Source organism: Myotis lucifugus, unplaced genomic scaffold (assembly GCF_000147115.1).
Source record: "Myotis lucifugus unplaced genomic scaffold, Myoluc2.0 scaffold_3, whole genome shotgun sequence".
Classification (NCBI taxonomy): domain Eukaryota; kingdom Metazoa; phylum Chordata; class Mammalia; order Chiroptera; family Vespertilionidae; genus Myotis; species Myotis lucifugus.
Genome location: NW_005871051.1, coordinates 15513894 through 15530638, shown reverse-complemented (window position 1 = coordinate 15530638; position 16745 = coordinate 15513894). Strand labels below are relative to the sequence as shown.

The following is a 16745-nucleotide window of genomic DNA, read 5'->3' as shown; positions in this document are numbered from 1 at the left end:
GCCTTACTGCCCCCACGCAAGCCTGGTCGCTTTTTACTGCCCCCCCCCCCCCTGCCAGCCTGGTCGCTCCCAACTTCCCCCCTCTGCCGGCCTGGTCGCCCCCAACTGCCCCCCCCCCCCCCCCCGCTGGCCTGGTCACCACTCACGACCCCCCGCCAGCCTGGTCGCCTCACGCAGCCTGCTTGTTCAGTCATTTGGTTGTCCCTCACTAACCCCCCTGCTGGCCTGGTTGTAGGCAGCCATCTTGCAAGGGCATGAGGATTAATTTGCATATTACCTCTTTATTATATAGGATGTTGTATTTTAATTCTTTGATTGATGACTGTCTTCAGTTATACTACACATTTCATAAGAACAGGTTCAGATTTGCAGCCACAGTGCTAGACACATAGTTTCTTAGTGTTTGTTAAATGAATGCATAAAGGCTTTGACATTGGAAATACTAGAAGGACCCGGTTAATTCACTTGACTTACCATGAATGCCCCCCTAAGTTCCTGGGGTTAATTACTCATAGTAAACATGACTAAGGGCAGGGCAGGTATAGAAGGTACAGGTCTTTACCCCTGGGATCGCAGCTAGAACCACAACATGAACAGTCCTATTACAGTCCTACACGTACCTGGTGTTATATAGGGCTTGTGACGGCCAGGGAAACTACCAGACACTCTGAGCACCCTTTAATACTGTCCCCCATAGCATAGGGGCTGGTCTTACAAATGAAGTTATTGGTCAGCAGATCTGAAGCTCAGAGGAGAGCTATTAGGCTGGAAGTACAAATCTGCATAGAGATGGTAATTGAAGGCATTCTTTTGGGAGTGAGCACGGAAGAGAGTATAAAGATGATTGCCTAGGCCTGAGTTTTGAAACTTAACATTTGAACATCAGGTAGTAGGAGTGAAGACCAGCAGTTACTTAGATACTGCTTTGCTTTGGAGAAAAGGGAATTGAAGAGAGAATAACCAAAATTATTGGAATTAGGTATATATATATAATCTCTGTGGCTTGTCTGTCCGTCTCATCTCACATGGTAGGTTCTATTATAATTAGTCATTGATAATAGAATTCTATTGTCCATTTTGACTCTGATTTATTTAGTAGTTATTAACACTGAACAATTAGATAAGCTTTCTTATTTTTCCCATGCGATTTGCTTGAATGTGGCATATAAAATAACGACAAAATACAATGCTTCCATGCCATTATCCATATCCCTTACTTGTTAACAGATTTGTTTATTCTTGTAAAGATGAATACAGCAAATTGTTTAATTGGCTTGGAGGTCTGTGCATTTTGGTGTTAAATATGTTGTTCCACATTTAAAAATACCTTGCAGATTTTCTAAAATGTAAGAGTACTGTGGTAGCTATGTTGTCTAATATTAAATAGCAATTGATATATTATGGAAGCTTTGGGAGCCATTCAGTTAATAGGTCTGCCTGATAATACCAACTGAATTCACTATCCTTTTTTTTTTTTCTTTGCAAAGAAAATTTTATATCAATAGGACTTTTTTTTTTTTAATAGCTTGTTCTTACTAGTTAGTTCTTCCCTAAGTTATGACCCTGTGACTGCACTGATCTTTCCAAACCCAGTATAGGTAAAGTAACAGAAGTGCTACTGCAGTGAGAATTTTCAATGCACAGAAATTCTGTTACCCTGCAGATGCCTTTTCTTATTCTTCTAGATTTTTTCTTTCTAATATATGTATGTATATTAAACAGAAAATAAGGGAAGGACCAAATAGAATTGTTACTATGCCTGCATTTTTGTGTAGAGTCTTCCATTTGGTTCTTTCACTAAGGATTTATTGAAATCTTGCTGTTCATATAGCACCACGTTGGTAGGTAATCGTGTGCCGGGGAAGCTCAGAAAAAAAAATGAAAGTCAAGATCTCTTGTCTGTAGGGCTACAATCTATTTTGAAACAAACAAGAAAAACGAACAAACAAAAAACAGAATCAGGCAGATAAAATACAAAATATTTTGTTTTCAACTAGATACCATCTCTCTGGGACGTCGGAACATTTTGTAATCTCTTAAGTCATATATATAGTAACTTGGCTTATAAAACTACCCCTTAGGAAAGAGTGTAACACATTCAACGTTGTGCCTACAAGGAGAAAAACCTGAGATGTCTTAAGTTAAATTACAACAGGTCAGAGAATAGAAGGGAGAGACAAAAAGGGGTTCATCAGTTAACTGCAGTGCGAAACCAACAAAAGACTGCTCACACTCCCTGGTGTATGTTGGAATCATCTAATTAATTTCCAGGTGGCTATATCCAAGATTTTCCAAAAAGAGAATAGCTAGGACTCTGCTGACCTATCCCAGAACTAGCCCTGCTTCACCTTCTCATGTCTATAGCTAAAGTAAATGCTTTCTCTTGCCTACTTGATGTATAAAAAATACTTGTAAAACTCTAGATGGTGGACATACCTGTCTCCATTTCCTCAGACCTGTCTTTCTGTATTTTTTGCTAGCAATGGCCTAATAAACTCTTTCTTTTAAAAGCCTTTTCAGCTGTGGAAGTTAAGATTTTTGTTTACATGTGCTTTACATTTCTGGTGCAGGGCACAGATTTAGCAAAAGTGATAGCATGGAAACTAACACGCAGGAATTCTTGGGCTGCTTTGTGTAGTGACATTTTTATCTTCCTGGGCAGTATTTGGGTAACGCGGAGGGCCTGAATAGTTATGGGGGCGGAGGACGGGTGTTCTAGATGGGGGAGAACAGTCTGAGCAGTTGTGGGCTTGGTGTTGGGCCAGGGTATTTGAGAAATGTTACAGAGACTGACCTCAGGAGAGCACGGAGTTCTTGGTGAGCAGAGATAGAAAAGGTTGTGTTGGGGACCAGCATTTTGCCACCCTTAAGTCTGTCCTTCGGGACATTGATTCAAGACTGGTTATTAAGAAACAAGGGACTCAGGAATTGCCTACTTCCCCTGGGAAGTCCTAGACTCCTATCCCTTTCTCCTTTGTCCAAAATGGCACATAAACCTCAGCTTCTCAGTGTCTTTTTTTCTGGGTCTTATGTCAGTGACACCCCTGCATGTACATCTGTAATAAACTTGGAACATTTTCTCCTGTTAATCTGTCTCATGTTAGTTTGATTGTTCACTAGAAGAGCTTAGAAGAGGGGAGAAAAATTATTTCTTGTGCCAGGGTTAAGGCCACTGCCCAGAGTTTTTGTTCTATATTAAAGTGTAGACCAGTCCAGCATCTGGCTAGCTTAGCTTGTGTTCCCAGCCGCAGTCCTTTGCGTCACGTGGCTGTTTAAGGCCACATGGCCAGCGTGTGCGGGTCAAGCAAGGAGCAAGGGAAGGTAAGGGAGAAGCAGAAGGCAAAGGAGAGGAAACTCTTTGGGGATTTTTAACCTTCCAAGATTTTGCTCTCTTGCAGTGTGGCTTCACCCATCTAGACAGTGATCTTTTTCCCAGGCTGGATTGACACACAAGCACCTCTCCTTTGTCACATTGACTTCATGTGCATGTATGGATCTCCCTCTTTGTGCAATTCCTTCCCCCAGTGATCTGCAGGGAATGGACTGGTGATTTCCTGGGGAGCGTGAAGTTGTAGCTTCCTGGTAAAGCTGCCCAGATGACCATACTTATAGTGTCTGGTCTCCCCTTTGTTCTCTTTCTTTTGTTAATATTATTAAACGAGCTAATTATAACAATAATGTTTAGGTACAGGGTTCACAGTCATCTTAGAAAGGAAATTTAAGGTTAGAAAGAGAAGAATTAAGGCATCGAGTCATATTGCCAGAGAAAGCTAGAATGCTGTGGACTGCATCCTGGGGGTAGGCCTACATTGATAGATAGGAGAAACAGCAGCTTAAGAAATGCTGAAATAGGCAGATAAAAAAAAAATTAAAGCTCAATAGGAGGAAAGGTTTCAGGAAAGAGGGTGATGTAAATGTTATTTCACAGAGAGGTCACGGAGAATGAGGACCAACAATGCTTTGGAGAGCAGTTTCAGCAGTGGGAAGTTAGAGCTAGCAAGGTAAGGAGATGGATTTAGCTGGATAGAGCACTTTAAGAACTTGGCAAGGGGAGAGCTGGTCAAAAAGTAGAGTGGGAGGCACAATCTAAAGAAAGCATGTTTTCTTTTAGGTTGAAGGAGAGATTATCTGTGCATGTTTATATGCGAGGGGAGAAGGTGATGATGATGAGAGTAGAATACTTTAGGAGCCAGAGAAAATGCAGGATCTAGGGACTAATATGGTAGCACATGTTAAGAAGGAAAATGACTGAAGGAGATCTTTTCATCTGTGTGTGGAAGGGGAGGGTAAGAGGTAGGAATGAGTCTAGGTGGTGAAAAGCTCACAGCATTTGGCTGCAGTAAAGTTAATGGGATTGAGGAGCATGGGGATTGTTTACTCACAACATCTAATACATCACTTTGATAGCAGCACAGAGATAAAGAAGCTACCACAATAAATTTATAGAGATATATTTGTATGTCATTCTGTCTTTTTTATGATGGTTACTCATAGTCTGAGAGCTGGCGAGGAAGCAGTGGATAGATTTGTATGCCTGAGTGTTTAGAGATGCCTGAACAAAGTTACTCCTTTCTATGACTTCCCAGTATATGTTATAAAAAAAGTTACAGTTTGTACCGAATTTGGTAGTTGTTATTTGAATTCAGCAAGTATCCTATATAATAAAACCCTAATATGCAAATCGACCAAACAGGGGAATGACCGGTTGCTATGTTGTGAACTGGCCACCAGGGGGCAGATGCTGAACGCAGGAGCTGCCCTTGAGGCAGTGCTAAGGAGCAGTGAGCTGGGGAGCGGGCCTAAGCCGGCAGTCGGACATCCCCTGAGGGGTCCCGGACTGCAAGAGGGTGCAGGCCGGGCTGAGGGGACCCCCTCCCCCAAAGTGCACGAATGTGTTATGATAAAATATTTAACCAGGATGACCACATCCTTAACATCTGCTTTGAGAAAAGAAAGAAATATAATAGTGTTGGGCCTTGGATTTATGAAATGTTGGGTATAAAACATTTATCTATAAGTGACTAAGTCTTGATTGTTTTCCTTTCTTCAAACAGCACTAATATTCTGAAAGAGCCTGTGTGTTTAGGAAGATGTGAGCACATATTCTGTAGGTAAGTAGTTATGACTTGATATATATTGTATATATCACATATATAATTAATACATACCTATGTAGCAACTATGCTTTTTACTAGTAATAGTCATGTATTCATATTGATGATAATTTTTTTATGTTTGTGTAGCTGTCTTATACTGCAAGGTAACTTACTTCTATATTATCTCATTTTGACCCTTATAAATATCTTAATTTACAAGAAAGAAATCAAAGCTTTAAGAGGATGACTTGGTCAAAGTTATAAAGTTTAATAAGCATCTTTGCTATATTTGGGAGAAAATTAATATCTATTATATAATTCAAATATGTCTTTTTTTTTCTTCCAGTTAGTTTTGAATCTAGACTTTCTAAACTATAAAAGTCTAGTTCTTATAGTAATTGTGTTAGTTTCTTCAAAGCACCAAAACTGGGTGGCTTAGAACGACAGAAATGTATTGTCTCTCCCTTCTGGAGGCCAGAAGTCCAAGAGCAAGGTGTCAGCAGGGTTGGTTCTTCGGAGGGCTGTGCGGGAGACTGTCCCACCCTCTTTCCTGCATTCTGGTGGAGAAACTTCAGCATCTGGCAGTCCTTGGCATTCCTTGGCTTGTGGATACATCACTCTGGTCTTAGCTTTCATGTTTACATGGTAGGCATGTTTGTCTCTTGTGTCCAAATCTCTCCTTTTTATAAGTCACCTGTCATTGTATTAGGGCTCACCCTAGTGATCTCATCTTAACATGATTATCTGCAAAGACCCTATTTTCAAATAAGATCACATTCACACGTACTGGAGGAAAAACTTTTTGGGGGACATAATTCAAGCTGTAATAGTTATGGTGAAATTATATCCATGTTATAATGATAATATGACAGCCCTGGCTTATACAATACTAGATTTTCATCTCATCCTGTTTCTTATTCAGAAGAAATCAATTTAAGGACTGAATGTGTTTGTTTAATTGTCTTTGAGCAGGGTTTATATAGCCTCCTTTGAATCAATCTTTTAATTATTTCAAGTTATGACTATGGAACTGTCTGGGCTGAGAAAACTGCAGTGTGAAGTTTAAGCTCATAGGAAAATAATTTGCTTTGTGACTTCAGTGGGCTGGGGATGTGTGGGAAGCAGCTATGCCTGGGGTCCCGATTTTGTTGCTAGAAACATGGATCTGTTATGTGGGCATTTCTGGCAGGTGATGGGTTAGGAAGTAGTACCTATTACCTACCTGATATCCCCATTTGGAGGATGAAAGGGATTTCAGATTTGATATTTTCAGAGCAGATCTGTGGACCATCATCCCTTTCAACCTGTTCCTGTCTTGGTGGTCTTCAGAGAAATAAGTGATATTACTGACTGCAGAGTTGCTCAAGGCAGAAACCATAAGTCATACCTGATTGCTGTTTTTCTTCCTTATACCACATCATTAAGTTCTGTCAGTTTCATCTCAAAATGTGCTCTCAATCTTGAGTTTTTTCACCTTTTTCCGTATTTACTACTGTTTACACTTTAGTCCATGCCATCATCGTATTATCACTTCACAAAGTTCATAAGTGATCCTCTCCCCAACTTTCCTCATGCTTGTCAGTGCTCTTAAAGTGTAAATCACATCCATACCACTACCTGCCTTAAATCTTTCAGTGGCTTCTGGTTACAATTAGAATGAAACCCACACTTTGCACTAAGGTCTACAGACCATGGATGGGACCTAGTTTCTGCTCCCCTCTTGGACCACACTTCCCTTTGGCTCACCAAGTTCCAGCCACCTCCTTTCAGTTCATGAAGCATCAATCTCACTCCTGGCCCAGGACTTTTGCACATGCTTTTTCTTTCACCTGGAACATATTTTTGCCAAATATGTGTGAGGTAACTTCATCAGTTACACTTCAGCTCAAATGTCACCTCCTCCAAAAGGCCTCCCATGATCCTCTTATGAAATGATGCCCACTCCCTGTTTCTACTCTAGCAAACAGATTTAATTTGTCTCACTGTGCATAATAGATTAGTGACAAACTGCTGAAACATAACAGCAATTATATGTAAGGTACATTTGTGTGTGCGTGTGTGTGCGTGTGTGTGTGTGTGTATGTGTAAGAGAGAAGGAGAGAGCCATACGTACATTTAATTGGATTCTAAAGGGGTCTGTGACTTAAAATAGCCAATGAAAGATTAAGAGAGGCATGAGAACATCTTAAAAGAAAATGTCATCTTTAAATGACATAAACATAGGAAAGAAACAATTCAGAACAATTTTGGTTCATTTGGATTCTATGGTGCCCAGAATTAGGGTAGCTGTTTCTATTCTTTGCAGACCTGGAGTTGTGTAAGTGCTGAGCAATGCCACAAATACCATGCATTTTTAAAAGATGGTTTTGATACACAGACAATAGAGTGGTGAAGGCCTTGGAGTAATGGGTGCCGAGTGGAGGGGTCAGTGGGAAAACAAAAACAAAACAAAGGGGACATCTGTAATACTTACAACAATGAAGATAAATTTTAAAAAAGTAAAAATAAAAAACAAATAAAAGATGGTTTTGATATATCCCAGCAATTTTTAACCAGTGTACTGCAAGAATTTTAAAACATACAATACCTGATTTTTAGTTAGGGACACTGACCACTTTTCCCTTAAATCAGTGGTTCTCAACCTTCTGGCCCTTTAAATACAGTTCCTCATGTTGTGACCCAACCATAAAATTATTTTTGTTGCTACTTCATAACTGTAATGTTGCTACTGTTATGAATTGTAATGTAAATATCTGATATGCAGGATGGTCTTAGGCGACCCCTGTGAAAGGGTCATTCGACTGCCAAAGGGGTCTCGACCCACAGGTTGAGAACCACTGCCTTAGATTGTCAGATTAAAAAATGTAAACAGCCATTATTTATTGGAATTCAGATTCTGCTGAGTGTGTTGATAATTACATATATTTTTAAAATTCTTTTTCAGTAACTGTGTAAGTGACTGCCTTGGAGCCGAATGTCCAGTGTGTAATACCCCAGCCTGGATTCAAGACGTGAAGATAAACAGGCAGTTGGACAGCATGATCCAGCTTTGCAGTAAGCTTCGGAATTTGCTGCATGAGAACGAGCTTTCAGGTGAGCGCTGGCACTGTCTCCCTTATTTAGGTAACCGATGAACTGTTGGTCACATGAAGTGTGTAAAAGGGCTATCAGGAACTCTGAATGGTGTGTTTCAGATTTAAGATTGATAGTGTTTGGAATTATTTTGAGTGACAGATACCTTAGAGGTAATTAAGTCTCACTCCTTTTTTATAGATGAGAAACCAAGGGCCTCAGAGGTTAAATGGTCTTGTGTAAAGTCACACACGTAGCTAGTGCCAAAAGCAGGAGGAACAGTCCATTTCTTCTGATTGTCAGTCCAGACTTTCTTTTACTACTTCCACTGCCTGCTTTTTCAGTTATGATCATGTCTGTGTCATATGTGTAGAATAGTGATTATATCCTTAAACGCACTTGAATATACTTTTACAAGATAGACTACAACCTCCTTCCATGGATCACTTTTCTAGACTGAATTAATTAACACTTGGAGTGCGGGTGAATTTCCCGCCAAAATATAAGATGGCTCTGTCTTTTGGTTTTGTTCCATCCACTCCAGACTTTCTTTTACTACTTCCACTGCCTGCTTTTTCAGTTATGATCATGTCTGTGTCATATGTGTAGAATAGTGATTATATCCTTAAACGCACTTGAATATACTTTTACAAGATAGACTACAACCTCCTTCCATGGATCGTTTCCCGCAATCCAAGTGTTAAATGAGCACATTTTTACAGAGCAAAAAATCTAATATTCACTTTTTTTTCTATGTAAATGGGGGTTAATGTTTTTTAAATTGTTCTTAGACTCTGTGTATTAACTATGTATCTTCCCATTGTGCTTTCTGCTGAGAACTAATTAGCTGTGGAAAGAGAGTAGTGTTTTGAGTCTTCATAGTTAGATATGGGAATTGTCCTTTTATTGACCCGATCACTTCCTTTTAGCTTGTGTTCCTTTATAGGAGAACCTATTCTTGACTGGCAGAATGCCATGATTGATAATGTGCATATGAAAGGGCTGGATTTCTGTTTTAAAATCTTTTTATCTTCATTTTCTGACATGATGTGTCACTGTCAACTATTAATGGTGAAGTGATTTGGCAAAATAAATAAATGAGGCAAATACTGAGTCTTATTTACTAGGTCCATATTTTTAAGAATTAAAATCATAGTTACCACCCTAATCGGTTTGGCTCAGTGGATAGAGCATCAGCCTGTGGACCCAAGGGTCCCAGGTTCGATTCCGATCAAGGGTATGTATCTTGGTTGCGAGGCACATCCCCAGTAGGGAGTGTGCAGGAGGCAGCTGATCGATGTTTCTAACTCTATCCCTCTCCCCTCCTCTCTGTAAAAAAATCAATAAAAATATATTTTAAAAAATCATAGTTACCTACAAAAAGTTTTCTACTAGTTATCTGATTATTATATTACTCTCTATTCTTTTATGATAAAATGTGCTATCCTGATAACATTTTACTGACTTTCAGATGTAATTATACACATACACATTTTTAAAAGTACTTTTTTGAAAAAATGCTGTGTTATAAATCTCTTAAGAGCACAATGAGGAAAAGTTTTATTATTAAGTTCATCTGTATTCTTTTCCTTCTTATTCAGAGACAGTGCTGATAGTGTTTATTTTCTGATTAGAGAGATTAGTGTTTGATCTGGTATCCCCCTCCCCAACATTGATTAAAGCAGGAGTCCTTAATCAAGAGTCTCTGCATCTTTGGCAGTGATGGGGGTGGGGGGAAGGATCAGTGAGCCTCTTGAGTTAATTATACAATGTGAAAAATGTTCATGTCTCTGTGAAAGTGGTTTTCATGAGATTCTTAAAGATGTGTGGCCTGTTAGGAATATTGGCCAAGCATGGAAGTTTGGGGTGCTGCTCCGAGATTTGTGTCTGTCATGGTGATTTGATTTGATTCTTCCCCGGTTGCTGTGTAGTGATTATTAGTGCTACTATAGTGATACTAGCTTGCTGGGGCTGCCATAGGAAGGAGCACACCGCACATGGGGGCGTTGAAATGACAGGAAGTCCTTATCTCCCAGGTCTGCAGGCTAGTCCAAAATCAAGATATAGGTAAGATTGGTTCCTTCAGGGTCTGTGAGGGTAGGATGTGTTCCAGGCCTTTCTCCTTGCTTTGCAGATGGTGGTCTTCACATGTTATTCTCGAAAGTTTGGGTCAGATTTCCCCTTTTAAAAAGGACACCAGTCATACTGCATTCGAGTCCCACCCTGCGCATTACCGCTAATTACATCTGTAATGACCCTGTTTCCAAATAAGATCACATCCGGAAGTACTGTGGGTCAGATTTCTTTATATGAATTTTAGGAGGGACACAATTTAACCCATAACAGCAATGTGACATTTTTAATGGTGACAGAGTAACCCTTGATGAGTAGTAAATTATGGAGCCTGGGGTACCATGGGTGCAAAGAAAAGTAAGATAGAGGACTTCTTCAGAAATTTTACCTTGGTTAGTGATGTTTGAATCATCAGTATGGTTTTCATCTTTTGTGGACCATGATTGTGAAATGGCTTAATTTTTCATCATTTAAAAAGATATTTAGGAAAATTACTAGAACAAGTTTTTGTGTGGGATCTGAGGCCATTCCGAATGCCATCTTTCTCATCTGAGAGTAGAGGTGGAACTTGGGGAAAAAATGAGGGTGATTAGTTTTCTGAAGGCCATTTTGTGTTTGTTTTCCTTATTATATGATGAATAATGACTTCAGTCAGTTACCAGACTTTAGTAGTGCTGGCTTTAACGATACTTACTTTACGATGAATTGAAGTTTCACAGTTTGCGTGATATATAAGCAGAATTTTAGGAGCTAGAAGGTTATCTTTAATCCCTTTATTCTGCAGATGAGGAAATTGAGGACCTAGGTTAAGCCAGGCAGTCAGATTGTAAGTTTCTTGCTGTTTGTTTTGTTCTTTAGCACATTGCTTTTGTTAGAAGTATAGGTGTTCATTATGTTTGTTGATTGGGTTGGAGAAAGATTGGCAGTGTTAAGACTTCACTCATATCCCAGAGACTAAACTTAATCAAAACAAAACAAGTTTAAAACCAATTCTTAGGTTGTGCCTTCAACAATTCAATTTATAGTGCTAACATTCTTCTTTGCTAGTTTTATAGAAGATGATAAATATAAATTCTGAAATATACATTTCTAATCTAATTCTCATGTCTATGAGGAAGCTTTTTCTACTTATTGTAAATTAAATTGTCACCAACCTTTCCTCTCCATGTCCCTTAAAACAAACTAGCCTTGAAAGGGCATTTGAGAGTGTTTGTTTATAGTTTATCTATTCAATATATTTTATGTGGTACCTTTATGTTAGTTTATCTAGCAAGTGCTTAAAGTGGTGTAAGGTGAGTGAGATGAGTAGGTAGAGAGAAATAAGAGTTGGATCAAATAATGAGGATATTGGAAATGATCTCCTCATAAAAGAAGGGTATTAGATTAAATGATTCCTAAGGTCTAGCTCCAAAATCATATGGATAACTGGTCTAGTGTTGAAGGTGAATTAGGTGGAATGGTGGGACACCTTCCACATTTTCTCTATTTTTTTAACCTGTAGTTCACAATTTATCTTCCAAATGAACCTTGTTATTTGCACTTACTATAAAATATATAATCACTGTAATTAAGGTGGATAATTAGGAAGAACCTGTCAAGTCAGGGACATAGTATAGGTATACACTGGAGATAAAGCAGCCTGATTTACAGTAATACTCTCTAAAATCACCTTCTAAATAGTTGAATAAATTTTTCTCGGTTCAGTGTGTTTCAAAGTGAAGAGAGTGTCATAAATTTTTCTGACAAGCATTTATGGATAATTTTATCTTATTCTTTATAACATAATCTGCTTTCTACTAATGGAGTTAAATTTAAAAGTTTTTATTTTCTCTTGGCCCCGTCATATTAAATCAGACTTTGCAGGTGCTGGTCAGGTTCTGTGAAATATATGTTGGTGTTGGTGACATTAAAAAAAATTGTGATTATGCTTTCATAGGATCACAACTTTATTTTCTGGTTTCAGGAGAGAGGCTGGTCTCTCTGTGGCGAATTACATAGTGTTTCATATATGCTGTCACTTTTTTATAATAGATGAAGATGAGCATTTAAATAGCTGTGTTTTTATTTTTTAGGTAGAACTGAATACTTCTTAACTTACAAAATAATCATTCTTCAGTGAGGGCGCTAATGTTGCACAGATGGTAGCAAAGTACTTTCCTTTGATTTTTAATAAGGGGCTAGTTTGTCAAGGAGATTTCTCAACTTCTGTTGCGAAACCTATAATAGGATCATTTGAAAGGCACACAGTGTTCATCATATAATCCTTTGATGTAGATTAATGATAGCTGAATCACATTTGCTAATTTCTTGCCTTTTCTATAGTTTATTATTAAATTTTAAGAATAAACTTGGCTGAGCAGCTCCTTGGCCACATGTGCATCTCTGTTCCTGGATAGTTAGGAGTACTCAGAAATGTTTAAATTCAGAGAATAGAATTTTAAATGTCATCATTATGAGGTTTACTATGTAGAGGAAGGACTATGTGATTTTCTTCGTGAAATGAATATAATAATTTTTCATGCTTAGAATTATTACCCATATGAACTGTTGTAGCTGTCAATAGTGTGGTTGATGTTCTAAGAGTGGTGGGGGTTTTGCCTTTTATCGTTTTAACTGTGATATGCTGTATAAAGCCCAGAATTTACAACATACTTGTTGTTGTGGTCTTTGCTTAGGTAGGACAAGATACACAATTAAAATAATTCAGAGTAAATGTAGTACTATTGGATGACTAGTGAAATCGTGTGCCTATAAATTACATGAATATATGCTGTTTTCATTTATTGCTTTACTAGAGGCCTGGTGCACGAAATTCGTGCATGGGTTAGGCCTGGCCAGTGATCCGGGCCAATCAGGTTCCCCACCTCCTCCTTCCCTCACCACCCATGCACCTCCACCACCGCTGGTCGGTTGCCCGCATTTGTTCCATGCCACGCCCTGGTGGCCAGCACACATCATAGCGAGTGATTGAACTCCTGGTCTACCGGTCAAACTCCCAAGGGGACAATTTGGATATTAGCCTTTTATTATATAGAATAAGATAAGAAATATGTATACCTGAGTGAAATTTGTTGTCTTTTTAGATTTAGATTTTTTTAGTCAATTGGGTATGTTGCTACTACTTACTAGCCTTAATTTTTTCTTAAATGTCTAGTTCTACAGTAAGTTTTATAAGCATTCAGATTTCAGGATTTGACTTTTTAGTTGAAAATGTCATTATGTAAGTTTAAAAAATAAATTAAAAAAAATAAATACAAGGTATTACAGACTACCAGTGGATTAACCTTTATTTAGTCTTTGTAATCCTGAGTCTTTCTTAAAAAGTAATCCTGGTAACATTTCCTTTTGACCTTTCCTCTAGACTTGAGATTGTATCAGAAGTGACTTAGTTTGAAATCTACTTATCACTGCAGAGGAAAGACCTTGTTGAATTTAGAAATTATGTCTCTGTGTGAATGGGGTTTTATCCGAATCTGCAAAGGTTCAGGAATCTGGAGAAGGGGCTGCGATGTAAATTACATAAACTAGACGCGAAACATAAATTTGGGAGGTATGGGGGAGCCAGGGGAGGCTTAGCTCTAGTGACTAAGCTTCGGGACCCAGGGCTTCCTATTCCCACATTTTGCCCTATAGCAAAGCAGATATACATATCAAAGGTTAGGTTTGGTAAACAGTAAAGGATTATCAGGTTGGGGGAATTGCCTTTGGCTGTTCCAGCAGCAAGTAATAACATGCAGATTTTAGCCCTGCTGAAAGAGTCCATTCAAAGCTTTTGAGGACTTCTCAAAAGGACTTTTGAGGACTTCATTTATTATGACCTGCTGGACTTAGCCTCCAGCATGAATGGATGCTTCATTCTTCTGTTTTGATTTCCAAGATCCTGTCCTAATAACACGGTGGACCAGGTGCCCTTCAGCTAGGACATTAGAAGGATGTAGGAGGGTCTGCCCTTATTCACATACACACTCTTGCTTCAGCTGGGTTTATCAATTAGTCTTTCCAGTTCTGCCATTTTTCCACCAGGAGGAAGGCATGGCTTCTTTGGAGTGGAGTAGAGTTTGATAGAATTCCTTTGCTAGGCAGGGATCATATCTTTGTAATTTCTACTGAGATATGCACTAAGTATTTGTTTTTCATAATCCACCTTTTTTCTTTCTTTTTTATAAACCTGTTTTTGGCAGATCTATTTGTAAAGATAGTAGTTTTATACTCAAGAAACATGAAATAAAAAATAGAATTAATTTTGAACTTTAGATTTTAATTTACTAATTTTATAATGTATTATTAATTTTGAACTGATAAAATAGTAAGTGTTCTTTGTGAAGAAAAAATATCTAAAAGGAATTAAAAATATTTTATAATTTCCTTTTTCTCGCTAACATTTTAAGACATGAGAATGTTGAAAGGAAATCAAGAATAAGCACACTTCACAATTTTATGTAATACCTTAGTAAAATGACATGTTTATTTCCTATACAGTGGATGTTACCAGTCCTTAGTAGTAAGATATCATTGGCTTTCCTCTTAAAGTAACTTAATTTTAGACCTTGGTTCATGAAAATGTTACTTTAGATTATTTATTTATTTAATATATCTTTTCTCCATGACTGTTATAACCACCAGCATACTGTATGCACTACTTATTTATTCATATTTTCTGGTCATCCCCAGTGGAATATAAATTCCCTGTTTTCTTCTCCAGTCCCTAGAACACTGTCAGGACTAACGTAGGATTCTGTAAACATTTGTTTGAATGTCCAAATATCTCTGCTTATGGAGTTCATAGTCTAGGACAGAAGAAAGAGGTACATAAATTAAAGTGATATACTTTAGGAAAACCATAAACAAAATTCTGTGGGAGCTCAAGCTGGGAGAGAGTAAGTTCATCTGACAGATTTCTCTTCCTTTTTTCTATCAGATTTAAAAGAAGAAACATCCAGGAAAAATTTATTTAATCATGCAGAAAGTAAGAAGAATTCAATAAAAATGTGGTTTAGTCCTCGAAGTAAGAAGGTCAGATATGTTGTAAGTAAAGTTTCAGTACAAACTCAGCCTCAAGTGATAAATGATGAAAATACTCAGCAGGCCTCAACGTATGAATATGTTTCTGCGAGTCCTCCGGTAGACTCTTCTGCGAGGGCTAAAAAAGCTTCTACAAGATCTGGGAAAAAACAGAAGAAGAAAACTTTAACTAAAATCAACCAAATGTGGAATTTAGAGGCAGGCAAAAAAGATGGTCAGCTTGACTCCAAAGAGAAATTTAAGGAAAAGCTGGTATCTTTCTCTGTCCAGCCATCTGTTAATGCCAGTCCTCAGAGAAATGGTGAAATAGACTTACTAGCAAGCGGCTCTGTGGCAGAAGATGAATGTTTTGGAAACTTAACCGAAGTCTCTTTACCATTGGCTGAGCAAATAGAGTCTCCAGAAATTGAGAGCAGGAATGAAGTCATGACTCCGGAGAAGAATCTCTGTGAAAATGATCTTTCATCTAAGAATGGAAAACGTGGGCGTCACAGGAGACTTTCTAGCCCCATTTCTAAGAAATGTAGAAACAGCATTCCCAGCACCAGTGAAAATTTTGTTAAGCAAACAGGGCTCTCAGAAAACATCCCATTGCCTGGCTCTTCTTTGCAGCCTTCAACCAAACTTAAAGTTGGAGACAGAGTAAGGAGGAAAACCAGAACTATATTAGATGAATCCATGAGCTCCTCACCCTCTACACTGAATAGCACACCACCCTCTACACTGAATAGTACAAATTACGGGCGAATGCTGTCCAGCCCCTCAGCAATGAAACTGACACCCGGTAACCTTACGACTGTGAAAAGAAATCATAAGGGCGAGACTTTGCTCCATATTGCTTCAATTAAGGTACGAAACTTACTTTGAAATAACAGTTTCAGAATGAGACCAACTATAGAACAGTTTCTTTGGAGTTTGTGAAAAATGAGGAAAGATGACGAGAATGATTTAACTCCCACAGATGTGATACTTCAAGGTTGAACCAGAGAAATAGAATTCATAGGGACTAAAGCCCATCTCAGTTAGGTCCCCAGGCCTGAGGAACATGATCTTTAGGAGAAAATCAATGTTTCAATATTTTAGCTTCTCTTTGGGCAGCTGCTTTTGTTTCTTTTCTATTCTATAATAGTTTGTTCCATTTTCACCATTTTATTTACCCATCCTTCTCATGCTTTATGAGTAAAGATAATTGCCAAGTTACTGCTGGCAACATGTCCTTCTAAGCAATAGAGCTAGGGGCACTGTGAGAGGTGGCAAGCTCCTAGAGGGCACAGCTAGAATTTGGAAGGTTGAAAGATGTGATCTGTACGTTTCTCCAATGATCAGGAAATTCGACTGTGAGAGTGGCTCCCGTGGTTCACCACAGAGGAGCTGTTCTGTGCCCTACTGCCAGCCATTCCTTTCGCTAGTCTGTTCATTGAAGTTAATTCTCTTTATTTATTGCCTCAACACCTGGGGTGTGACAGTGTTTGTTTTGGAACC

At 38.5% G+C, this 16745-nt stretch overlaps 1 protein-coding gene across 3 annotated transcripts in view; it reads left to right on the top strand.

Moving 5' to 3' along the window:
* Nucleotides 1-5057: 5057 nt before the first annotated feature.
* Nucleotides 5058-16745, top strand: part of BARD1 (BRCA1 associated RING domain 1) — a 52926-nt gene continuing 41238 nt past the window's right edge. Inside the window, exons 1-4 of one of the 3 annotated variants that reach the window (XM_023760998.1) lie at nt 5063-5107; nt 5570-5741; nt 8041-8189; nt 15160-16112. In XM_023760998.1, coding sequence (XP_023616766.1) covers nt 5731-5741; nt 8041-8189; nt 15160-16112 — 1113 coding nt within the window. In that variant the 5' untranslated portion in view covers nt 5063-5107; nt 5570-5730. Of the gene's footprint in view, nt 5112-5569; nt 5742-8040; nt 8190-15159; nt 16113-16745 lie in introns of all 3 variants that reach the window. The other 2 variants (XM_023760986.1, XM_023760992.1) reach the window with 2 other exon arrangements.